Source organism: Lissotriton vulgaris, chromosome 1_1 (assembly GCF_964263255.1).
Source record: "Lissotriton vulgaris chromosome 1_1, aLisVul1.2, whole genome shotgun sequence".
Lineage (NCBI taxonomy): Eukaryota > Metazoa > Chordata > Amphibia > Caudata > Salamandridae > Lissotriton > Lissotriton vulgaris.
In genome coordinates this window covers 1,306,754,795-1,306,781,192 of record NC_141685.1, presented here as the reverse complement: position 1 = coordinate 1,306,781,192, position 26,398 = coordinate 1,306,754,795, and the positions used below count along the sequence as shown (strand labels likewise).

General features: G+C 45.7%; 1 protein-coding gene across 2 annotated transcripts in view; it reads left to right on the top strand.

Annotated features, from left to right (window-relative positions):
* Positions 1–26,069, top strand: part of LOC147749051 (uncharacterized) — a 97,648-nt gene extending 71,579 nt beyond the window's left edge. For both annotated transcript variants that reach the window (XM_086965597.1, XM_086965605.1), the window contains exons 5-6: positions 23,106–24,105; positions 24,462–26,069. In XM_086965597.1, the coding sequence (XP_086821723.1) occupies positions 23,106–23,386 (281 nt within the window). In that variant the 3' untranslated portion in view covers positions 23,387–24,105; positions 24,462–26,069. The remainder of the gene's footprint in view (positions 1–23,105; positions 24,106–24,461) is intronic.
* Positions 26,070–26,398: the final 329 nt, after the last annotated feature.

Here is a 26,398-nt window from a genome sequence, read left to right as displayed (position 1 = left end):
CCCACATACGGCAGTATCTGGGCGCAACAATCAACACGGTCGGGCGTACAACTCTCTGCATTGGTGGAATCCACAAAACCTTTGCAAGGGCCGACCGTTCCAAGAGCCTGTGCCACAGATTATCCTGATGACGGACGCTTCTCTCCAGGGATGGGGAGCGCATGTACTCCACTACACAATGCAGGGACTATGGACACTACAGCAGAGGAAGATGCACATCAATGTATTGGAACTGATGGCAATCTTCATGGCCTTAAAGGCATTCAAAGTACATCTGTGCAACAAGGTCGTGTTTATCCGGACGGACAACATGACGGCCATGTACTACATTCAGAAACAGGGGGGGCACACACTCTCCGCAGCTCTCTCATCTGGCTCAGAGCATGTGGAAGTGGGCCATTCAAAGGAACATTTTCCTGATGGCAGAACATCTCCCAGGCAAAGACAATCAGATGGCGGACCTGCTCAGCAGGCACAGCCACCAAATGCACGAGTGGGAGATACATCCATCAGTACTCCAACCGTACTTCCAAAGGTGGGGTCATCCAGAGATAGACCTGTTCGCCACAAGGGAGAACGCAAAATGCCAAAGCTTCGCCGCCAGGTTCCCACACCCGCAATCGCAGGGCAATGCGATATGGATGAACTGGTCAGGCAGATTTGCGTACGCTTTTCCCCCAGCACCTCTGATACCGCTGGTGGCGCGCAGGCTCAGGCAGCACTCGATGACTCTCATCCTGGTTGCTCCAACGTGGGCTCGCCAACCATGGTACACCACGTTTCTGGAACTTTCCGTGGTACCGCATCAAAGGCTTCATCTCACACCCAGCCTTCTGACGCAGAGCCATGGCGACATTCAGCACCCAGATCCGCAACAGCTCAACCTGGCGATCTGGCTCCTGAAGTCCTAGAATTTGGCTACCTCAATCTTCCCCAGGATTGCATGGACATCATTCGGGAGGCAAGAAAGCCCACTACTAGAGCATGTTATGCGGCTAAATGGAAGCGGTTTGTCATTTACCGTGCGAACCACGACATTAACCCGCTGGATGCTTCCATTCAGAACATCATATGTTACCTGTTCCATCTGTACCAATGCAATTTGGCGTATTCTTCCATCCGCATTCACCTGTCTGCGATGGCCGCATACCTCCAGAATAGGCAACACCTATCACTTTTCAAGGTTCCTGCTATCAAGGCATTTCTGGAAGGACTCAAAAGGGTCATTCCACCACGGACACCACCAGCTCCAGAATGGAACCTCAATGTGGTTCTTACAAGGCTGATGGGTCCTCCTTTCGAGCCACTACACTCTTGTGAGCTTCAGTTTCTGACTTGGAAAGTGGCTTTCTTAGTAGCAATTACATCGCTACGGAGGGTTAGCGAGTTGCAGGCCCTCACCATCCAAGAGCCCTTTTTCCAAGTCCATGCTAACAGGGTGGTGCTCCGCACTAACCCTAAATTTCTACCCAAGGTTGTATCTCAATTCCACATAAACCAAACAATTGAGTTGCCAGTGTTTTTTCCAAACCCTGAGTCGCTGGCGGAGCGGATGCTCCACACCCTTGACGTTAAAAGGGCCCTAATGTATTACATTGACAGGACAAAGGATTTTCGAAAGACTAAGCAGCTTTTCGTTGCCTTTGCATCACACCACAAAGGTAACGCTATTTCCAAGGCTGGTATTGCTAGGTGGATCGTGAAATGTATTCAGATCTGTTACGCTAAGGCTAAACGCACTCTTACAATTCCACCAAGAGCCCACTCCACCAGAAAGTTGGGGGCCTCTATGGCTTTCCTTGGGAACATTCCCTTAGAGGATATATGTAGAGCAGCCACATGGTCTACCACACATACATTTACTAAACATTACTGTGTAGACGTGCACTCTAAACAGCAGGCAGCTGTTGGTCAGGCTGTTCTCAGGACACTTTTCCAAACTGCTGCAGCTGGCACGGGCGGCCGCCGATAATTGGGGGACTGCTATGTATTCTATGCACAGATATGAATTCAGCAGCCCACATGCCACGAACTGCAAATGCTACTTACCAGTATGCATCTGTTCTTGGCATGTAGGGCTGCTGACATTCATATCGCCCGCCCTCCTCCCCGGCGCCTGTAGCAGCTGCAGTATTCATGTATATGCTCATAGCATGGTCATCACTCACATATTTCACTCCATCTCGGCCACAATGGCTAAAAGCAATCTGGGGATGGAGGCGATGCCCATGCGCACAGTAGTCCAGGGGAGGAGCCACCTATCTCGTGATACTTCGAAGACTCTTCCAGGACAACAATGTGCAATCATCCGGACCCAACACTAGGCGGCGATCTATGCACAGATATGAATGTCAGCAGCCCTACATGCCAAGAACAGATGCATACTGGTAAGTAGCATTTGCATTTCTGCATGGAGTACAAGATCTTTTTATGGTAACCTCGTATGAACTTCATTCATAATGTGATATGTTTCCACATCAGTATTATATCTTAGTAAACAACAGCTTAACACAAATATCCAGAGATTTTAAAATTTGACACATGCACTTTTTAAAGCTGAAGCTGTAGAGACAAATCTAAAATGCATTCTTATTTAGTGGAATAATCCAAATGGGGTAATGAATCCAGTTAATGACTTTGACGCAGGCGTTAATTTAATTTGATGGTAGGCTAACCGTAGGTCAATAGTCGAGAAAAAAGACATAGAATAGCATAGAAAGTATTTCATTAGTTTTCGGGAAAAGATAGTTACCAATGAAAATTAGGAGTTGTTGAGTGCTTTTAAATCTATGCAGAAGCATAGCTTGTCATCTCCCTTGTTAGCTAAAACAATAGCAGAAACAATTTATAAAGATTCAGTTTCTTCCATTTCCACCAAAGCTTCTAGCATGCTTTGTAACTCCTATCATCCATTAATTAGAACTCCTCAAATTTTTGATTTATTGGTTTAGTATCAAATTTCAAACTGTACAGAACCTTGTAATATAGCGAGTTTTTGACTTCACACTTCTGGGAACAAATACACAATTAAAATTGTCTCGTTCACTAATCATTGACACTTGTTCTGTGGTACATAAATCCCAAATATTCATAAGAAGTTTCTGATATTTCCAGCCTACATTGCATATACATTTGCATGCTACATATTCATGAATACATGCATAAGATTTAAGTTTCAGTAAAACATTTCTAGCAAAATAGCCTATTAAAAATATCTTGTGTCCTACAATTGACATTTCCATAACATCTGGTTCCTCCAATCGCCTTACTTTGCTCCTTAGAACATAGTCCAAAATGTTCCAGTAAAAATGGTTTAACAGGACCCTAAGTCCATAATGACAATCAGGACCAGTTGTACTAAATATGGAGTGGGTAAAAGTAGTTGCAAATTGAACACAGACGTTTACTGAATCCATTCTGCTTTTTGCAAACCAACCTATGTACTAATAGGTTGGTTCGCAAAAACTCAGTTTGTAGTGGATCGCAATTTGGCCTACCTCATAAATATTAATGAGGTAGGTTGCAAATTGCGACCTACTATGAATCTCGGTCATCACTGGGATGAGGGCCGTCTTGCTAGAGCCAGCGCATGCGCTGGTCTGGCGAGACATTTAGTAGCTGGCTTTTAAAAGTGCTACTTTTGCCGGCCACCAGCGTGCGACGTGCACAGCACTTTTTCCAATTTCGCGCGTGCACCACTCGTGTCACCACTCCTTTTTTTAAAAATGTTTGCACGCCGCACCACTCGCGTAACCACTCGTGTTTTATTTTTTATTTTTACGCCTCGCGCACACTTCATCTTTCTGGACTGAAGGTACTCTTAGAAGCACGGAGCAATTCCTGTCCAACGTGACAGCCATCCAGCTACATTTTCTATGGGCTCTAGCTTCCACTACCACATCATTTGTCCAGAACCGCCTCCCTGTTCTTCGGAGGGACTTCCAGTACCATGTACAATCAGTGCCTAGAGATGCATCACCTCCTCCAGGCCCTAGTTTCAAATCGTGCCGACATGCGAAAACGTAATGGGCAGAAGATAATGTAGACGGGTAGACACGGGAAGGCGCTGAGAAGTTGGGCAGAAGAACAAGGCGCTCTGAGCCGGAAGAAACTGCTTCTCCACCCAACAGGAGTGTCTAGCACCAGCTGCCCTCCGCCCGCAGAGATTTCTTTGTCACCCGATAAAGCCTCTCCCAGGACAGATTAACGTTCATCTGCTCGACTGCTCCTCGTGAGCCATCTGCTGCTCTCCGAAGGCTGCAGACTGAGCCGGTGGACGCACATTCTGACGGGCAGAGGCAGCCTGTCATGGAAGAGAAGGGCCGTCACCTGCTCTGCTCTCTGCTGGCCCACTCTTTCCTGCCAGCAGCGTCTTCGTCTCAGTTGGCACCCCCTCACCCTTCTCCTGGCTGCCGCCCACCCACTTCTAGCCCACTCACCTTCCCCTGTCTGCACACCGCTCACCCCACTTCTGCCCGCAGCCCTCCCACCTCTAGACCTCTCACCTTCCCCTGCCTGCACACCTCTCACCCCACTTCTGCATGCAGCCCTCCCACCTCTAGCCTTCTCACCTTCCCCTGTCTGCACACCTCTCACCCCACTTCTGGCCGCAGCCCTCCCACCTCTAGCCCTCTCACCTTCCCCTGTCTGCATGCCTTTCACCTCAGTTCTGTCTACAGCCCTCACCTCCAGCCTTCTTCCCTTCCCCTGTCTGCATACCTCTCACCCCACTTCTGCATGCAGCCCTCCCACCTCTAGCCTGCTCCCCTTCCCCTGTCTGCACACCTCTCATACCACTTCTGCCTGTACCCTCCCACCTCTAGCCTGCTCCCCTTTCCCTGTCTGCACACCTCTCACCCCACTTCTGCCTGTAGCCCTCGCCTCCAGCCTGCTCCCCTTCCCCTGTCTGCATACCTCTCACCTCAGTTCTGTCTACAGCCCTCACCTCTAGCCTGCATAGGATGCTGTGCAAACAGGACCTGTACACCTCCTCTTAGCTCGGGATTTGGCTAGTTATGTAGCACATATCCTTACAGCAACAACATTAACTGTTGCATAGCTAAACACTTATAAGGTCCCAAAGGCGAGACCTATTGGTTATGCCAATGCTTGTTAGAAATGCAACCTGTTTTCCATAAAGAATAAAACTTATGGGTTTGCAACAAAAAAAAAAGTTAGCAAAACTATTTTTGGAGAATAAGCAGGGGTCCCAGGGACCACTGGCTACTCGTAATAATTTTTTTTGTACCATTCACAAAAAGGGGTTGCCTGGGGATTCCCTTCCTCCTATGAGGTGTTGATAACATATTAATGTTTTGCAATTGCATTTGATGGCAAAACATCAATACATTCCACAGCAAATCAGTATTTGGAACTGATGCTTTAACCTCGCCCCTTTTAAGTTGGTATGAAGTCTCAAATCCAAATTGTGATGAGGTAACATGTTACTGATTCCCAATTTGGGTTTCTTACATACCAAAAGTGCTTTTTGTAGTCGCAAATGGCCCATTTTGCAAATTGGGCCTTTTACGATCGCGAAAAGCTTTCCTAGACCTGACCCTTCATTTGGAATCTAAAACTTAAATGCAACAGATCAGAGTTACAGGATCTTTTTCACACTGTTAACACTCCAGTAACAAGACATATTTTTAACATTACAAAAAGGCTAATTTTCTCATTTACTATGCTGGGTGAACAGTCACCAATTTGGGCAAACTTGCTTGTCTTGGAATTTTTCTTTCCATCTCTATAAGGTTTGCAAAATGTTCTCTTAACCCACAGATTCAGAAGGAACCTGCTGCATGTTATATTTTTGGTCGTCTTTTCTTCCCCTCTTAGCAACTCGTTTCCCATTCACACTCACTACCTTTTTCACCAGATGTTTTATCATGTTTTCCTTTCTCACCATCTTCACCCAGAGACTGATTGTAGCAGTTTTGTCTATGCTGATTACTTTTAATTTGGGATCGCCATTAATTAATAACCTTCCTCAGATCTTTCAAGTCCAGTTGTAACTTCCTCAGAGTCATTTCAGTCAACTTTCCATAAAACTTCTTGCAACTCAGATCTAGAATACAAGAAGAAAAATTGTTTCCTGTACTCTATTAGAATCTTATTCCCAATGTATCCTCATAAATGGTAATACAGTAGGGTATTTCTTATTTCCTTCTCTATAATTGGTTTAAAAGATAGTTTGAGCATATTGGGTTAAGAATGTTTCAACATACTGGTCTAAGAACGGTTAAACATTGACTGCAAACTATTCAACAAAAATAGTGTTAAACCCTAGGATAAAAGGACTAAATGCATATAAATACACTGCTAAAGCAAACTCCACAGAGCCTTTAGAAGCAGCATGAAGAGAATGAGTATGGCTAGTTGCACGATTCCTCACAGCATTATGCCAATATCTGTAGATATGTGAGAGTGTTTCACAGCTTGTTAGGGAAATCTTCTTAAAACTTTTCAGAGCTACCACATACTAGTGACTATGCATGCATATCAAAGGAATAATGAAAACCATCACTTTACATAATGTATGAACAGCTGCATTTCATTGCAAACTATAAAACAATGTGTTCAGTAACACGCATGTACATTGCAACGAAGGAATAAGGAGGTGAAATATGCTTAAGAAATACTAGTAAGGTCAGAATTCTCCTGTGTGAAAAGAACCTTGAGGAAAGTAATGTATAGGACTCAGTTTCTATGATGGCTGCAGCGCTTCTTGACACATATTCCACACAGGGCAATGATTGAGAAAAAACATGTATGTTTAACTGGAAACAGTGCTTGGCCTGCCTCAAAGGAAGACGGTTTTAGTTCGGAAAAGGTTTGACAGGACTGCATACCTCCTCTGACAGTCTGGACTGTTACCATGAGGCACAGGGTCAAGACTAAATTGCATTTGGCTGGGTCTAAACTGGGGTGGCATGGTGAGCAAAAGAACAATGGATTTAACCCAGATCTCTTGACTGGGGGTGAATGTATGATTTGTTCAGCATTCCGTCCATCATTTGTTTGCGTAGCACTTTTCACCCTAAGTGGGATGGGTATGCCCAGACGTGGGTCCCTTGCTCACTGTGCCACTGGATTGAAGCTAGTCTGGCTGATAAGGGGTAATACCCAGAAACCGGTCCGAGGATGCTTGTTTTCGGTCCAGGGAGGACCTGGCTTGGCAGTTTGGTCTTAGCCAAATGACACACCTCCTTTAAGTGCCCTACCTTCCGCCTCCCCACACGCCCCACCAAAACGCCCCTTGCAGCGGCACTTGTCTTGAGCCACGGCCCGTGTCTCGGACCGCGGCGTAGGGACCCGGGGCGTCTCCTCCTTCAGCCAACCCACCAGGTTTGCAAACGGTGTATAATACACTCTCCTGGCTCCTCCGTCTCTCCGTCTCCTCCGCTGCTACTCCTCCTTCCCCCCCTCGGCTCTCCACGCTCTCCTCTCCTTGGTTCTCCACGTTCTCCTCTCCGCCCTCCAGGTGCTCGGCTCTCCTGCCTCCAACGCGGCACACCATCCGTTCCTCCTTCTCCCTTCTTATTCTCCTCACTTCCGCTTGTGGGAGTGACTCCGCCCCTTCCAGTCGTCCGGCCACTAGAGCGCTGTTGACTTCTGGGTTTTTCTGCGGTGGCATAGAGGAAGTCCACATCTGTTCCGCCCCACGGGTGTCCTCCTGCTCTTCCTCCTCACAGATGGGTATGCCCAGACGTGGGTCCCTTGCTCACTGTGCTAGTGGATTCAAGCTAGCCTTGCTGATGAAGGGTAATACCCCAAAACTGGACCTGGTTTCGCTGTTCGGTCTGGACTATTCCCATGAGGCACTGGGTTAAGACTTATTTGCATATGGCTGGGTCTAAACTGGGTTGGCATGGTGAGCAAAAAAACGATGTATTTAACCCAGATTTCTTGACTGAGGGTGAATGTATCATTTATTCAGCATTCCATCCATCATTTGTTTGCGTAGCACTTTTCACCCTAAGAGGGATGGGTATGCCCAGACATGGTTCTCTTGCTCACTGTGCCACTGGATTCAAGCTAGCCTGGCTGATGAAAGGTAATACCCAGAAACTTGTCCCAGGATGCATGTTTTTCGGTCCAGGGAAGACCTGGCTTGGCAGTTCGGTCTGGACTATTCCCATGAGGCACAAGGTCAAGACTGATTTGCATATGGCTGGGTCTAAACTGGTGTGGCACGGTGAGCAAAAGAACAATGGATGAAACCCAGATCTCTTGACTGGGGTGAATGTATGATTCATTCAGTATTTCGTCCATCATTTGTTTGCGTAGCATTTTTCACCCTAAGTGGGAAGGGTATGCCCAGACGTGGGTCCCTTGCTCACTGTGCCACTGGATTCAAGCTAGCCTGGCTGATGAAGGGTAATACCCAGAAACTGGTCACAGGATGCTTGTTTCCGGTCCAGAGAGGACCTGGCCTGGCAGTTCGGTCTAGACTGTTCCCATGAGGCCCAGGGTCAAGACTGATTTGCGTATGGCTTGGTCTAACCTGGGTGGCATGGTGAGCAAAAGAACAATGGATTTAACCCAGATCTCTTGACTGAGGGTGGCTATATGATTTATTCAGCATTCCGTCCATCATTTGTTTGCGTAGCACTTTTCACCCTAAGTGGGATGGTATGCCCAGACCTGGGTCCCTTGCTCACTGTGCCACTGGATTCAAGCTAGCCTGACTGATGAAGGGTAATACCCAGAAACTGGTTCCAGGATGCTTGTTTCCGGTCCAGGGAGGACCTGGCTTGGCAGTTCGGTCTGTACTGTTCCTGTTAGGCACAGGGTCAGGACTAATTTGTATATGGCTGGGTCTAAACTGGGGTGGCCCGGTGAGCAAAAGAACAATGGATTTAACCCAGATCTCTTGACTGGGGGTGAATGTATGATTCATTCAGTATTCAGTCCATCATTTGTTTGCGTAGCACATTTATTTATTTATTTATTTATTTATTTATTTATTTATATAGCATGGCATTCATCCCTTAGGGATATCACGGCGCTGAGGTAGTGGAGTAGTGGTTGTTGGGGCCGGTGCTGATTTCGAATGTGGCATCAGTCTTTAGGGAATAGGTGTGTTTTGAGTTTCTTCCTGAAAGTGGTGGTTTTCGATCAGCCTAAGTTCTACTGGAAGCCCGTTCCAGTGCAGTGCCACAAGATACGAAAGGGTGCGTTCCCTTGCCCTGGTCTTTTTAATCTTTTTACTTTCGGCTAGTGCTTGCTGATGTGACCTTAGGCATCTGGGAGGAATGTAAATTCAGATTTTATTCTGAAGAATCTTAGGGCCAGTGTGATGGAGTGCCTTGTGAGTATGCCATAAGAGCTTGAATCATTCTCTTTGACTTATGGGCAACCAGTGAAGTTGTCTCAGGCAGTCGGTTGCTGAGCTATATTTGCCCTTATTGCACACCAATTTGGCAGCAGCGTTTTGCACTACCTCCAAGCATTTGAAGAGGTAGTCTGGCATGCCCACGAAGAGAGCATTTTCATTGTCCAGCCTGCTAACAAGCAGGGTACATACCTCCTGTGAGGAGACAATTGAGAAAACGTCAAAGACTTGCCCTCCTCCATGAAGAAGAAAAACAGGTAGAGACAGACCACTTATGCCAGATAGAACGCAGGCTTGAAATAATGAAGACATTTCCCAAGAGGTAAGTGAAGAGGTAGTTTTACTTTCATCAACTGTACAACGGATCGGCATCCAACAACTGCCCGTTAATGGCAGAGAGAACACACAGGTTCTCTCAACATTTAATCAGGTTAACTAATATGGATCCACAGGGGGTGGGAGTGGAACAGAACAGAGAGAATAGGGAATGGAGAAAAGTAAGCGGGGAAAAAGGAACAATGGACCAAACTGCCAGGCCAGGTCTTCCCTGGACCGGAAACAAGCGTCCTGTGACAGGTTTCAGGGTATGTCACACTTCCTCAGCCAGGCTAGCTTGAATCCAGTGGCACAGTGAGCAAGGGACCCACTTCTGGGCATACCCATCCCACTTAGGGTGAATAGCGTTACAGCAAACAAATGATGGCCGGAATGCTGACAATGCAAACCTTCTCCCCCAGTCAAAAGAGCTGGGTTAAATCCATTGTTCTTTTGCCCACTACGCCACCCCAGTTTGGACCCAGCCATATGCAAATCAGTCTTGACCCTGTGCCCCATGAGAACAGTCCAGACCGAACTGCCAGGTCAGGTCCTTCCTGGACCGGAAACAAGCATCCTGGAACCGGTTTCAGGGTATGTTACCCTTCTTCAGCCAGGCTAGCTTGAATCAAGTGGCACAGTGAGCAAGTGACCCACCCTCAGTGGGAAGGGTATACCGAGACGTGGGTTCCGTGCTCACTACACCACTGGATTAATTCTAGCCTAATCATTTGTATGCGTAGCACTTTTCACCCTAAGTGGGAAGGGTATACCCAGACGTGGGTACCTAGCTCACTACACGACTGGATTTTAGCTAGCCTGGCTGATGAAGGGTGATGTACTGAAACCGGTCCCAGGAGCTTGTTTCCGGTCCAGGGAGGACCTAGCTTGGCAGTTCGGCTGGACTGTTCCCACAAAGAACAGGGTGAAGACTGATTTGCATATGGCTGGGTCCAAACTGGGGTGGTGTGGTGAGCAAAAGAATGATGGATTAAACCCAGATCCTTGTCACTGGGGGTGAATGTTTGCATTGTCTAGCATTCCGTCCATCAATTGTTTCTCTTGCATATCCAAGAAAAACCCTGCATCAATGTTATTTCCTGCCCCCCCCCCCCTTATCACATCCATATTTCTTATGGTGTAGGATGTCGCTCAAACAGCCATTGCTATCCATTCTCCAAATAAGACGTATTTGTTGGGCTGTCGTTAAATAGCCAGCGATCGCTTACCACCATCATTTTAACTGCCAGTTTTTTCGCCAATTGGTTTTGTAATTCAAGCAAATAAAATGTGTTTCCTAAAAAGGATAGATGAACACGATCTTGCCGGAACAAAGCGAAAACCTCCTTTGTGATATCTCCATGTCCATTACACCTATACCTCTTTTCTGGCAAACACAGTACATGTCCTTATTAACCTTTCGCCTGGCTTTCTCCACTGCGTTATACTTGATCATCCCGTGCCACACTGTTCATGCCACTAAAGCTGTTCAAAATACAAAAGTACCAGACCAAGACCATCTAATCACCTCCAAATCAGATTTCATCAACTTAATAAGCCTTAAACCTGAAATCTGTACCAAATCATTCTCACCAAAGTGAATTATTAACACATCAGGGCAAGGTCTCACTCTCACCAACCCAGATATATATATATATTTATTTATTGGGTTGCAAAGCAACCATATAAGATACAGTACATCATGTAATAAATAATCACACAATTCATCTAAAAAAAGGAATACAGTAAGATTTTAAAAACAATACTCATGAATAAAACCCACATCACTTAATCAATCAACTCTAGATAATCTGGATTTATAAGCGGTCCACAAGAAACTTAACACTGCACAGAGAGTCAAAGGGTTAGGTAGCAGCTGTAAATGCAAAAGGGCAACTTTAGCATGCCTGAACTTCAAACATTTGAGCAGGGGCTGGAGAAACCATTTTCTAGGAAGTGAAAAATATTTACACAGTACAATAAAATGTAATGTGTCCTAAGGAGATCGAAGATCACAGCCACAGGGACCACGGTGATCTGGTGATGGGAGAAAACCCACAGAGGATGCTAAAATGGGGTGAAGTTGATTAAATCTAAAACGCGTGATTAAAAATCTATTGTGAGCACTAGTTAAGGCCAGGAGGTACGGTTCCATACCCGATACCGATTTTAACATTGCATATGCCCTGACTGGAGGTTTGCTGAGCTCCAGATTTTGATGGTTCAAGCCTAAAAATGTGTAGTGTAAATCTATTATAATATTAAAGTCCCCCTTATTTAAAGTTTCATGTGCAAAGAAAATATCTGGCCCACCTATCGTCTGAAAAGACTCCTTTATATGATGTATCCAAGGTATTTTATCACCATGCTCCAATTTGAAGAAGTCCGTTACAATCATTTGATTTAAATGCTTGTGCTCAGAGGTCCAAATCTTTATCCAGCACACTAGGGGTTTTATCGCCACTTGGTCTGCCAGAAAACTCACCCCTAGCTCTTCGTGTACAGTCCAAACTGGCGTACCCGGGGAGACTCGTAAAATCTGTCGCAGAAATTTATTTTCCGCCACCCGTAGCCTATGTGTGGGCACACACCCCCAGATTTCACTCCCATATATTACTCTTGAGATGCCCTTGGATTTATAACATTTGAGGATCACCTCCGGGGCCCCTGAGCCTAATCTACTTGCAAAACTAGTAATGTCTCCCAAGGATTTATTCAGCTCATCTAGCTTCCCTTCTAGAAGGGCTTTCCACTTTAGCTTGTCATCGAATAACACTCCCAGATAGGGGAAGGTCAGGACCCTACCAAGAGTATGATTCCCGGCTTTAAAGCTTTTTGGCCGGATCCCCCGTGTGTCCACCACCAGTACATACGACTTGGTAAAGCTCTCTGACAGATCCAGCCATCCATAAATGCCACAAAACCTTCTATTAGGACCTGCAGGCCCCGGCCCATACGTGCCATGAACACAGCGTCGTCCACATAGAGTGGGCATGGCAAAACTCTTGTGCCTGCTCTAGGGGAGTCTGACTGAAGGCCCAGGAGTGCCGCCTCGAGGCCGTTAATATAAACTGAAAATAAAAAAGGGGCTAAAATGTACCCTCGACGCACCCCCATGTACAATGAATATGTTTGGTGAGGGCACCCTCATGTGAGACTCTCACTGCTGCCGATGAATTGGCATGAAGTGAAATGAGAAGATGTTCAATACGAGGAGCCACTCCCAATGAGGTTAAATTGTCCCATAACTTAGACCGGTTTACCCGGTCGAATGCGGACGTAATGTCCATAAAGGCCAAGTACATGGCACCCGGTTGGGCCACAGTATACTTTGAAATTAGAAGATATAGGTTAAGGCATTGGTCTGAGGTTGATCGGCCTTCCCGAAAACCATATTGGACTTCCGATAAGATCTGGTTATCTGTGGCCCACGTAGACAATCTAGAAAGATGAACCCGGCCAAGGACCTTGACTGCAACATCAATAAGGGAAATTGGACAGTAAGATTATGGCTTGTCCTTATCCCCCTTTTTGAAAATTGGCACTTTTGTGGCGGTGGGCCAGGAGGGCAATGTCTCTTTCAAGGCTGCTGCGTTTAGGACTTGAGTTAGTAGGGGGGTCCAGACCTCTAGGTTGTCGCGAAAGAGATCTGGCGGAATACCATTGGGGCCAAAAATCTGAATGCTAACGGTTACCTCTTCCAGAGTGAAACTAATCGGGGGACCGGCCATACAAAGGAGATGTCAACACTGTGCTCACGAATGCAATCTTCTCCGTAGACTCTTACATAATGGGACACCCAATGTGCAGTGACATGATGACATACTGACAGGGTAGATGCCTCTGCGAAACAGAGACTATTAATAATTTTCCAAAATAAGGAAGAATCCCTCAGTTCGCTAGCTTTAGCTAGGTCCTCCCATGCCTGCTTTTGAAGATGACACCTGCGCTCCCTTGTCGCTTCTTTATACAAGCAACAGCACAAAGACACTCTAGCTTTCTCCTGTGGCACCTGTTTTAGTGCTGCCTTTAGCCTCCTTAAAGCCTGCAAGCACTTGTGGTCAAACCATGAGGGGACAGCCTGCGCCCGCCCCCCTATCTGTGTAGTTAAAAGGCCTGCAATGGAGGAAAACAAACTTAAAATTTACTCGCTCGGGGTGCTTGAGTTCAGGCACGCATCTATCTCAATCTGGCATGAGGGGAAAAGGCTACGATTGAAAGCCTTTACGTCTATGCTCGCCCATCTAAGGCGCCTGCCCTGATCAGTGGGAGTTAGGGATATCAGCGGCTGGCAAAGACCTGACGTGGGGTAACGCAATCCCGTCAGTACCAATGTCAATGGATTGTGGTTGCTGAAGGCACTGTCCTCTATGTTGAATGATCCGGGGGCCACCCCCAATGATGCTGTTACATATGTAAGATCTATGATGGTTGCCGCACTCCTACCTTTATAGGACCAGGTCAAGTTGAAATGGGCCCGGGGGGCCAAAGATCTAGAGTATTCACCAGATTCTGAGTCAATAACAGGTTATTTAGAGCCTTCCCTTCCAGTGTGTGTTCCAAATGGAGCTCCTCCGAAATTAGGCATGGCTATACTTTCCCCTGGTTCTTTACTAAAGAGGGACATAGATGGTAGTTGAAAACCCCCACTAGAATGAAGTTCATATGCCCACATCCCTCCTCCTTTCATCAATCCCTCAATTTAGAGCGTCAAAATTAGTGGGTCCCCCCTCAACCTTCTTGCCGTTGTAAAAGTTGATAATCACACAGGTGAGTGCTCTCCCCAAGTGAACTTCTATGCCCTGGAATACCTGAGAGTTCCATTTCAATATCTTTAGATCTTTACAAAATTGTTAGACCACAAATATAATAAGGCCTTCACTGGCTTGACTCTTTGTTGAATTTAATGCAGGGCAAAAGATGGTCTTATACCCATCCAAGAAGAAAATGTTCTTGGTTTCCCAGGTCTCCTGTAAACATATAATTTTGTAAGCCCCAACATACAATAGCCAACATTCATCAGCAACCTTAGAAGAGAACCCTGCCACGTTCCAGATTATGAGGCTAAAATCTCTACCGGTAGAGTGGTTGGCAATAGCCGGTGGTAGGGATGTAAAAGATGGTAACTCGGGCCTCATTTGGGACATGTGGCTAATCACGGGGGACTCATGAGGTGATGGAGCAGCCAAGGTCTCCTTCGGGCTACATATTAATATGGGGCCAACTTCCTCTACCCTCTGCCTCAAGGAATCACTCTGCCGGGAGGATCGGGTGCACTGCTCATCAACATCCTGGAGTCAATCCAGCTCATTCAAATCAGCAGGGAGGGGGGGCGAAAGAATTAGCAAGGGGCAACCCTCTTCTCAGGCCTGCCTCGCCCAGCCCACCCCCTGCAGGCAATAACCCTACCCCCCCCCCAGTCTGCTCAGTTATCGTCTATAAAAAAAGCCCAATGGGAGCAACTTAATTGAGGAGGTTAGGGAGAAAGATTTAGCGGCATCAAACAGGATTTTACGAGCAAACTCAGGGTACTGTACCGAAATTATAACACAGTTTCCCTCAAAGTATTTCCTAGATGGGCCTATCCACCCCACCCTCCGTGTCATCAAAATATCTGTGTGGTCCCTAATGGCAAACCTGGAATGTGTGCCCAACCAGTGTGCAGCTTTATTAATTTGTTGGACCGTGGATTCCTCTTTATGGGCAGGTAAGCCGGGTACCCCTGACAAGACCACAGAGTAAGGAGCACATGCTGGGGGGAGATCAATCACGGTAGGCTGGCAAACCCCAGATTGTTGTATCCCAATGGGGAGAACGTCTTCGGGATCTAGGTCCCGGCGGGCCCGCTCGGCGCTAATTGCGCGGTCTCCCAGAATACTAGTACCACCAGGCCCTGACTTTGTGGTTTGAAACGTGATTCCCTTGAGCTTTGGGAGAGCATTGACATGTAGGACACCCCACCAGAAGAAGGTTTGTCTACAGATGACACAAAAGTGTCAATTTTTCTTGCCAGGTCCCTTGTTGCTACCTCCAGTTTGTCCAGTCTGACTAAAAGTGGGGATAAAAGGTCCGTAAAAGACTCTGTAATGTTCTGTAAGACTGGAACCAGACAAGTCAACAGTTCCTCCACGAGCACCCCATTAGCAACCATCGTCTGATCCTGGCGTGTAATTTGAGCCGCTTCAATGGGCTTCTTAGCCCTCCGTTTCAGTTTAGGGGAGAGGGGGATCACTGGCTCAGAAAATGAAATTGGCTGCCGCTGTACTGGGAGTGAAGGGGAGACTTGGGCCCCGGGACAAGCGGCTCGGTGATGATACCTCCAAGGGTGCCAGATTTGAAGCCAGGGGAGGGGTGGGCTAGCCCTGGTCTGAGCAAATCTTTTGCAAAGTAGCTGGCGAACTTGCTCCTGCCCCCACCCGTGTCCAATGAAAGCTGCCTCTCGGCCCAAACTATCTCCTTGTTGATGGCACCCACCGTCTTACCCAAAAATGTGTCAATGGTGCGACCCTGCGGACCCGTGTCGGTTGTCAATTGAGTCTTTTTCCCCATTTTACTGCCAAAGAACAGAGAGACCTAGGAAGACGATAAAGATATGGACTATATTAAAGTTCCACACAGTCAAATAAGTGTCCCAAAAAGAAGGCTTACTCTTGGCGTGGTCCAGGCCAAGGTCCAAAGTGCCTACAGCGTCCCCCTTTGAGCAGTAATGAAAATGACAAAACGGCCTTTTACGCTGCCCCAAAATATGCAGCCAAGAGGATTGTCCCAGCCCAGCCATGAACAGTCGTGGACGGGCCCGCCCTTGGCCTGGGCGTGGCCCGGTCGAGCCCACAACTATATTTAAAGCACCTCCGGGCAGGGGATAATGTCGGCGGTGACGGTGACCGCAAGGGAGGCTGGGACTGGTGGTCCTTGTCTCGCTCCTCCTCCTTCCAATGGCAGCGGCAATGCAAGTGTCCAGACGGGCTACCCGCCTTGCGGGAGCCAGCAACGATATTTAAAATGCTCCTGGCGCAGTATAATGTAGGCAGTGACGGTGGCCACAAAGGAGGCTGGGACTGGTGGTCCTTGTCCCCCTCCTCCTCCTTCCAATGGCAGCGGCAATGCAAGTGTCCAGACGGGCTACCCCCACCAACCCAGATAACCACAGAAGCAGCTGGCCCCACTTCAAACCTCCTTTACCGCACCATTCAATTTTGAAATCGGCTGAACGAAAACGCAAATTCTTTCTACAAGCCGACTCTTCTCCTGTTTCGTTGCACATTTCACAAATGAATGCCGCTCGACCCATATGTAGAGGAATGCAATATGTTGTCAGGCAACACAACCTGTAACAAGAACAGTAACACATGTAAATAATGATGTGTTGCATGCTCCCTTTGAGCCTAATACATCGCAAGCAGCAGTCTGAAGGCCATTTTCGCAGATGCATGATCTGTTTCAGAGGAATATGTACAGCCATCCTGCAGTCTTTCTCCCCGCAGGGAATCACAACGCAGTTGTTACAACGAGCGTGTTGTGATTCCTCATACCATTACTCCGCAAGTCGGAACAACGACTTGCGGAGGGGGGGTGCTGGATGTTGGAATAGTATAATTTACTATTCCAACGTCAGTCTGTGCGGACACTAGGGAAGGTGTTAGATTTTAAATCCAACACCCCCTCCCTCTGCAAGTCGTTGTGCTGACTTGCGGAGTAATAGTATGCGGAATCACAACGCGGTCGTTGTAACAACCGAGTTGTGATTCCCTGCGGGGAGAAAGTTTCGGGGTAAACGTTGTTTACCGTTTCAGAGAGAACCCCAATTGTTAGCCTCTGACTCAACCCTATTTTAAGAGCGTGTGCTGACATTTTCTGCCTTTTCACCCACAATTGTCCTTATTTTCGAAGATATACCATCCATATGACAAACTTTTCTGCCTCCTGCTGCTCCACCTGCTAATCTTAAACACTCCCAGGCTCCCACTGGGCATAACTCACGCCCTGTAGTCTGCATCACAATCTGTGCGCCCTTTCCTCGGTGATCAGTTTTAGATTTGTGCAAAGTCGAATTTAATGGACCTCCTTGCCTCTCCACATCACATATGTCCATCCCTGCTTCCTTGCTTATTCCTATTTGTTAGGAAATTCTGAAAGCTCCAAAAAACAACCATAACATGTGCAGTTTGAACAAGAAACCTTGAACTCACAAAAGCATACTGCATTGAGACCGTAAACTAACATTAATAACAGGGATATAGTAATGGGTTCTGGTTGTGTTATAACAGGAAAGAAGAGGTACAACGATGAGGAATAGTCTTCTCTTTATCAGGTGCAACGAATGGACAGCGCACGGGTGAGCCTGGTGACATAACAAATCCCTTTGCCTTCTCTTTTTCATCTGCCGTTCAGCCCAGCCTTTTAAAATCCTCCTACCCCTCTCTCTTCACTGAGTTCATAGCACCAACAGAATTTGCCATAAAAGGAAATACCTGACAATTTCCCAGCTAAAGTAGCTGCTGACTTCCATTTCTTAGTGTTGGACATAATGAAAAGTATAACATCCTCTCTCCTTTTTACAAAACTCCTGATAGCAACACCTCTATTTATTGCGCCATCGTGGAGAAACTCCTCTCAAGGTCGTCTGTAAGCTGACCTGGAATTCTATGCCAGTTATTTCTTACCAGACCTAGAATCCTCAGCCTCATAATTTCCACATGTCTGCTGGTACCTTGGCCTTCAGTGCTTCCACTCTGGGCACCAAACCATGGAATCTCTGACACTGTGAACGAGACAATGTGTCTGCGATGTTATTATTCACACCGGACACGTATTTAGAACTGAACACAATGGTGTACATGAGGCAACCTATTATAAAATGCCTCAAAAGCTTCAAGAGTCATTTGTCTTTCGCCCGCTGGCCATTCACCAATGCTGCAACTGTTTCAATAGTGACCTTAAAGGTCACTGTTTTGTTTGCTAATTCTTTGCCCCACTGAGCAAGGCCACCAAAAATAAGATTTCCAGAAATGCAATTCTTCTGCCTTCTTTCATCCATGTCTTTGGCCACCTCTCAGAGCACCAACCCCCTTCCCGGAAAAGGCCCAAACAATCTGAGCCTGCATGACTGAAAACATTTGCACCAGCCAATTGAAAGCCATATCCAAAGACCACTTTGTCACACCACGGAAATTCTGCAAAAAGAACAGCCAAACTTCAAGATCTGCCCCCACTGCCACAGAAATCCTTACTCTGTGATGGGGTTGTGTAACTCCTGCTGTCATAAAATCCAATCTCTGTCTGCTCTTACAACTCTACATGCCAAGTTCAAATGACCTAGAAAATGTTGAACTTGGCACAAAGTCAACTTAGGTGCAACTATTGCTTCTTCTAGCAAATGAATGATTTCTTGCATCTTAGTCTGTGGTAACCTGGCCTCCATAGCAACTATATCCAGCTCAATACCTAGAAATACCAAGGATGTACTAGGACTGTCTGTTTTTCTGGGGTTAAAGGAATCTCCAAAACATCTGCCATTGCCTGAAATTGCTGTAACGCTAGCCTACAAATTCCCCTACCTCCTGCTTTTAAAAACACAAAATCATTCAAATAATTTGTCACCATTTCATCGTCTAATCTCACCTTAAAACACCATTTGAAAAATGTGCCATCAGCTACAAAGAGTATGCAAGATTTTACACCACCCATTGCCCGAACGTTGTGCATGTAAATGAGTTCATCATACTCTATGAACAGTAAGTAAAAATTTAAAAAGGTGTACTGGCGAAAGACTGATTTAAGTCACATTTTGCCATCCTTGTGCCCATGCCACACTTTCTAATCAACTTTATTGCCATGTCAACTGCAGCAAACTGCACAACTGTCTTCTCTAGCAGTGAAAGCATTCACTGATGCACCTTTAGGCCATGAGAGGTGATGGATCATTCTGAACTCACCTGCAAATTTTTTTAGGTACCAATCCCAAAGGATATATCATTAGGTCATGCAATGGCCAATGATCAAAGGGGCCTACAATTCTATCTTCCACTACCTCTTTGTTCTCAGTAGTTGTGGCATGTCTCTATTAGGCCTTAGGTTATCTGCAAATCTTCTTTCTCTCAGCCCCTGCTATCCTGGCAGGAAACCTTTTCAAAAACCCCATTCCTGCAAACACCCACTGTCCCTTCCAGGGTAAAAAGCCAGCCACCACCAAAGCGTCTCCACCTTAATTGGTGTAAAAGCTCTTGTTACCAGGTTGATACTGTCTCGCATTTCCCTTCCCTATATGTCGTTGCTATCTGTTCCCCAAAAACATTGAAAAACCACAGGTCTCCCTCCACAGATTTGTGTTCATATTTGCATGGAGTTTGTGCACAAAAACTTCTGTTGAAACCCCAACAGCCAATGGTGGGATGTCCCTGAAAGGGTCAAAATTGAACTGCATGACCACTGGCTGTGTGTTAGCGCTGGTGGTGATCTTGTAAGATACATCCATTGTAACCATAATTCATTATCGCTTTCTACCTAAGGTTTGTCTGGCTTGGGCCCCAACCTTGATCTAAATTCCTCATCATAAGGAAATCAGGCCACACCCCCAAAATCCATTTGGGCCTTCTTTTAATGGTATCCATATGTTTGAAAATGGTCACAGATTGTTCAGGAAACCTTTCGCAGTATACACCAGCGTAAACGAGAAAAGCTGATGCCCAAGTGTCAATGTTAGTAAGCAACCTCGGGCACCGTGCCAATTCCCACGCTTCCTCTTTAGAGCCCTCTTTAGATTGCACTTCCCTGTGTAGGAGCTTGTAAACATCAACAAATTCCCCTTTCCATATCTTTTCTTCTGTCTTTGTGTCTAAATGTGCCCCCTGAGGCATGGAACCCCCATGTATTTCTAAGATTTGTGGCGATTCTCTTATTTCTTTTGCTTACCACTGCCGTCCCTGACCTGCTCTTTGTCTACCTTGTCGGCACCATTCTTTCTGTATTCACCAGGTTTCTTACCCCCGCTTACCTTTCCTTCCAACTTGCCCCCCGTACCAATACCTTTGTTTATAGACATAGACCAACTCCTTTTTCTACCATTTGTGTCTGCGATGTCTTAAGCCTACTACCCCAACATTGCCACCATCTCTGCTGACCTGTCTGAAACTGTTGTCGCTCTGGATGCCTCCCACCCTGTGCGCCTTTCTCAACCTGTGCCGGGCTCATCTCTCCCAGTCAAATGGATTTGGAATTCTCTTGCCTTCCTCCAGTTCTTCATCCTCAGCATTATAGTCCAGTTCACACACCTCATCAGCATTCCATACACCTGTTCTCCCTCCGACTCCCGGACGTTCACCATCCCAAATACCACCATCAAAAGTTCACCAATCTGTAGATGTCTCAGACTCCTGTAATGTTTCTTCTTCTTGCCCTTGTGCTGTCAGGAAGGATGTATCGAACTATTCCCTCCCTACGGACCAGCACCTACAGGCTGCTCCCAATCTGGCTGGTTGATGCTCACTTTGCCTGGCCTTGTTTACCAGAGTTCTCCCAACTTTGTCCCTCGGATCACCACAACCGGAGGGAAAAGAGTTGGCCTAATGGCTAGGGCGGTTGACCTCGAATCTGGGAAACTAAGTTCCAGTCTCAGCATCAACGCTGAACATCCTGTGATTCTGGGCAAATCACTTAATCTCCCCGTGCCTAACAAAAACTTAATGTGTCCTCATGTAACACAACTGGTGCTATGTAAGGCGCTCTGATACCGATACCTTATGGTCAAGTTTGCGCTAGATAAAACTCTGTAATAAATAAAATAAGCTGTGGTCCTGTTCCCTATTTCATTGCCTGCGTGATTACCTGGCCCTCTAACTGGAATCCACACCCATTAACCTCCCCCTCTGAATGATTAGAGACCTGATTTGCTTCAGTATTGGAAAATGCCAAATTCACCTTCATTTCTGGTAACCTAGAAGCTGCTGGCATGCTTCCTTTGTTTGCAGCCATTTCCATCTACCTGCCCTTCTTTACAATTTCAAATGAATGATCCTTTTTCTGAACGCAAGGAACATTCTTCTTTTTTCCCTGCAGTACCCCAAATGACAAACTTCTCTATGCAGTAATGCCTTTGTCTCCCACATGCCCTCAGCCACTTGACCAGCTATGCTCTCTGATCTATTATCTGTGCCCCATGACAATGGACATTTTATGAAGCCTTTACAGACTCCTTTTCTGTATGCCATCAGGCGTCACTTGCTGGGCGCAAGGCCTCGTACCTACGCACAGAGGGGCTGCCTCAGCCCTCGCCTGTGTCGTCTGTGAGCTCCCGCTCCTGATTGTGCCTTCTGGTCAAAGCATGATTGCTAAACCAGAATGATTTCAGCCGGTAGAATGAATCTACAAAAAGAGAGGAGGGAAATAAAATCAGTGCTCAGGACCAGGTGTTGTTGGAAATGACAAATGCCGTGCACACAGTGGACTAATCGGGTTTAAAATAGGATAAGCCTAGTCCTACATGACAGCGGCGCTGAAGGAACAACGTGTAGAACTCGCAGTTCCATATTAAAGAAACTGCACACGCGCAGTGTTTCCCTCCTCTCTTTTTGTAGATTCATTCTACCGGCTGAAATCTTTCTTTATTATGTTTGACATGTTCAATTCTGCGCATTGATAGAGAAGCTTCCTTTCTGTATGTGCTGTCAGCCACTGCTTAATTTGTAAAAATAGATAAATAACTGCAGGGGCTAGTATCGACGTGCATACAAACACACTCATTCACATAGGCTTAAGCACAATGGTGCACACGTGCAGGCACACAAACACCGTATGCATTGCAATCATGTACACAGGAAGCAGAAGGTGCTGAAAATAAACCTCTCTTAAGAATGTTCTTAGCACACACCTTGCGCTGCAACTCAAAGGCCCACATTTCCCATCTTTCAGCTCCAACAAACAGTGCAAAATAGCCAGGTCCATTTGCTTTCACCTTATCAGAAACAAGGAAAGAACTCAAGGCTGTGCCTTTTACTTCACCCTTGCTTCTTATTGGGAATAAGGTTGTATGACGGACAAGCTCAACCTAACAGACATAAGCCGACATGCTATAGTGCGGAGGCTAATGCAGCCTGTCACTGAATGATTTGTGAAAGTGTGAGCCCTGTGGTACAACCACCGCCTGACACATGCACAATACAAACAGTAGATCCCTCTTCTTCTGTCAACGTTATATTGCAGCTTTACTTGTAGAAAAAGTGTTCTTTAGATTGTGTTCATGTAAGGTCTATAACATGTCAAGCACTTAATTGCACAGTTTGTCAGGTTATTTTAGAGGTTCGGCACTACAGAGTACAAATACTACAACGTAACCCAAAATAAACAAGGATGAGTAGTAAGTGACCTGAAGTTGCATCAAACTAAATAAGTAAGACCAGAAAGCAACTTTTTTTGATTCCCCTCTAATCACATCTCCCTCACACTTTTCTTTCTCCAGGGTGTGACAAACTCGTCACTGACAAGCAGCTGATGCGTCTAGCCAAGTGTTTGGGCAAGAGTTGGAAACAGATCGGCATTGAAGTCCTGGGCATTGAAAACAACAAGCTGGAACAGATTGAGGAAGATAATCAAAATAATCTGGTGATGAAGAGTTTCTCAATGCTCAAGGCATGGAAAAACAAGGAAAAAAAGAAAGCAACACCAGTTCATCTCCACCTGCTTCTGTCCAGTGAAGGGGTGCCACTCGAGCCAGAGGCCTATGATTTCCTAGATGACTAAGCAGGATGATTATGAGTATGCAAAAGGAAGAAGTTTCTTGTCTTTCATGGACAACTGCTGCTCTTTGCCCCTTTTTTACTCAGCACTTGATAACCCCGAACTATGTTAACTATACAGGGTTATTCCGTCTATGAGCATGGCTAAAAGAAGTATGCATCGAATTACAACCCTAAGAAACACAAAATTAGGATGATAAATCACTCCAAATATATTGGCCCTCTTGGTTTATATATAGCAGACTCCTGTCGCACCTTACATTTCCTGTCTATAACGTTTATAGTAATGTTGAGAAATTAAACAAACATTTTCAATGCAATAGGTCTTGCATTTGCGAGAGTTTAAGCTATTGACATTGTAAATTGTATGTTTTCAAAAGCAAAACATATATAAAAGTCATTGTCATTTCTAATGCCGATAGCTCAATTCTCGCTAATGCGACACCACTTTCATAGTGGCCACGCTCCTTTCTTTAGACGCTTCTCACTGTATTCAGGTTACAGTCAGCAGTGTCTAAAGGAAGGGGTGCAGCCAGCATTAAAGTGAAAACGCAGTATGGAGTGCTTTCACTTTAAAAAAAAAAAAAGGTCCTGTAGCGCAGCCGCTAAAGTGAAAGCGGACTGCGCTGCAAATTAATTAAATAAATAAGTGTGGCCACTAAACTGAAAGCGGATCGAGGTGTAAGTTAAATAAATAAAGAAGTGCGGCCGCTAAAGTGAAATGTAAATGTAAATGTATGTGTCTTGTGAAGCGCACTGTTGCCCTGAGGCGTCCTGGCGCTATAGACCGCTGGGGAATCCGTCCTGGTTTTCCCTGTGAGATGGTCCCTCCTGGGTATCTCCAAGGTGAAACCAGGCATCCCCGGCGTTGGTGGGGGGCCGTTGTGGAGATGAGGCAAGCTAATGCCCAGAGTTGCCGAGTGTGATCCCTGGTTAGAGTAGGCACCGAGGCGAGAATTATCGAGTCCGCTGACCCTGGTTCACGACCCTGCCGCGTCGGAAATTGAACCCTGGTCCCGGGCCGTCCTCTGCTTCCGGGTCTGCCGCCTCTAACCAGTGAGCCACACCACTCCGGAAAGCGGACCTCGCTGCAAATTAAAAAATAAATACATTAATAACAACAATGTAAAAGTGGGCTGAGACGTTGTGGGTGGAGTAGAGGAAGACCATTAAAGAAATTAGTGATCACCGACTAGATAAAGCAGACCGTGTAAGTCCACAAGTAAAAAGTCCAGTCTTTATGGGAGATAACAAATGCAGACAAGGCGGTACCAAGGAGGGACTAGTGAGCCTATTCACAAACAAAAAAAAACGATTTTGAAAGGACTGTAACAGGAGCCAATTGAAAAGATAGGTGGAGCTTTTATTACATTCCTCAATACAGCATGCCTCTCAGAGCAGCGCATGCGCTGCCCAGGCTCAACCTAAAAATGATGAAGATGGTGCCGACTGGAAAATGGTTTGAACCAGAGGGATTAGATTAAAGTGATTTCATTTATAAAAACGTTGAGTGTGAGCATCAATCTGAAAAGAAATCCTCAACTTTAAACATAATAATGGATCCTTGGTGAGATCTCAAGAGTACGATTGCTTGGCCCATCTAACAAAATGTCTTGGTATTTCTGAGATATAAAACACAAAGATTGAACCTTTGTTTCTTTTACCCTAGATTATGTAAATTCTGCATGCTCCTGTCCTTCAGATAACTCCCAAAACTTTTTCAGAAGTTCAACATTGTGTGTCCATGGAACAGTCCAGAAAAGACGTGCATGAATTTACACCCTTTGGTTAGTTTTAATATACACAAACGACAGGGGTAGATGGAGCTGCAGCTTTCTTTGATCGACAAGAAGCTAAATTGGCTCAAGAAGCACTTAGAAAAGGGCTTTTCTTGTCACTTTTGTATCTTCCCCATATATATTTTGTAAGAAGATTTCTATGTACTTTTACTTTTTCCAAACACACTGTGCTTGATTTAGACCTAAGCAGCTCGAGTGTCAAATATGTTATGGCAGAGGGTGCATAACATCTGCAAGACCACATAATTCAGCCATTTTATTGCCAGGCCTTTTCCATATAAGATGAGAAGCCCTTGTTTGGCTATGTGGGACAGTTTGCTCTTGGGCCTCCATAACCTTTTTCCACATAAGGTATCCACGCCAAATTTGCGTCCTTTTTTCCTAACAACCTGGGTATTCTAAAGGTACCCAGGGTTTGTGAATTTCCATGGAGAGGACTAATAAAATAGGCAAAATCTAGTTGTATTTTGGGGGGTTCGGGAAAATAGAAAAAAAGTATCTGGTTTTTTTCCTAAGAGTGGCATCATTTAAAGGTTTGCTGGCTAAAGTCATCATCTTCCCAGCTTTCAGGAACATGCAGATATGAATAAAAAACCTATATATTTACTACAATTGCAGCATTTTTTAAAGAGGTAGCTAATTTTTCCTAATTGTTGTGCTTTCAACCTACTTTCAGTTTGTGATTGAAACTGCTGTGAAACCCATGGGTGATCCCAGAAAGCTCCAGATTTCTGAAAAGTAGCCAATGTTATGAAGTCAGCCAGGGGTCATTTGCGTAAATCCCTCAAGAGCCAGGAACTGGGTTGCACCCTACAATGGTTTTTCATTGTGTACCAGTTACAGAACAATTCAGATATAAAGAGTGAAATAAAGTACCATGGAAATCTATGTATTATTGAAATGGACATCAGATAAGGAGTTCAGTAGCAATGGTTATTAGTACATCTCTGAATTTGTGAGTACCCTTACTACCATGTGATTCAGAAGGCATTTATCCATCCAAATGTCTTCTTTCTTACACACTGACTTATATTTTGAAGGCACAAATGCAGAGAAATCCAATTGGTAATAGCAATTGTTCTACTATTCTGTGTTCCCCCAAGTCTCCTAATAAAAATGGGTCAGGGCCCTGCACTCACCCAGGAAAATCTAACAAAGCCAGACATTTCTGAAAACTAAACAACCAGGGGAGTCCAGGATGGTGTGCCAAAAGGTTG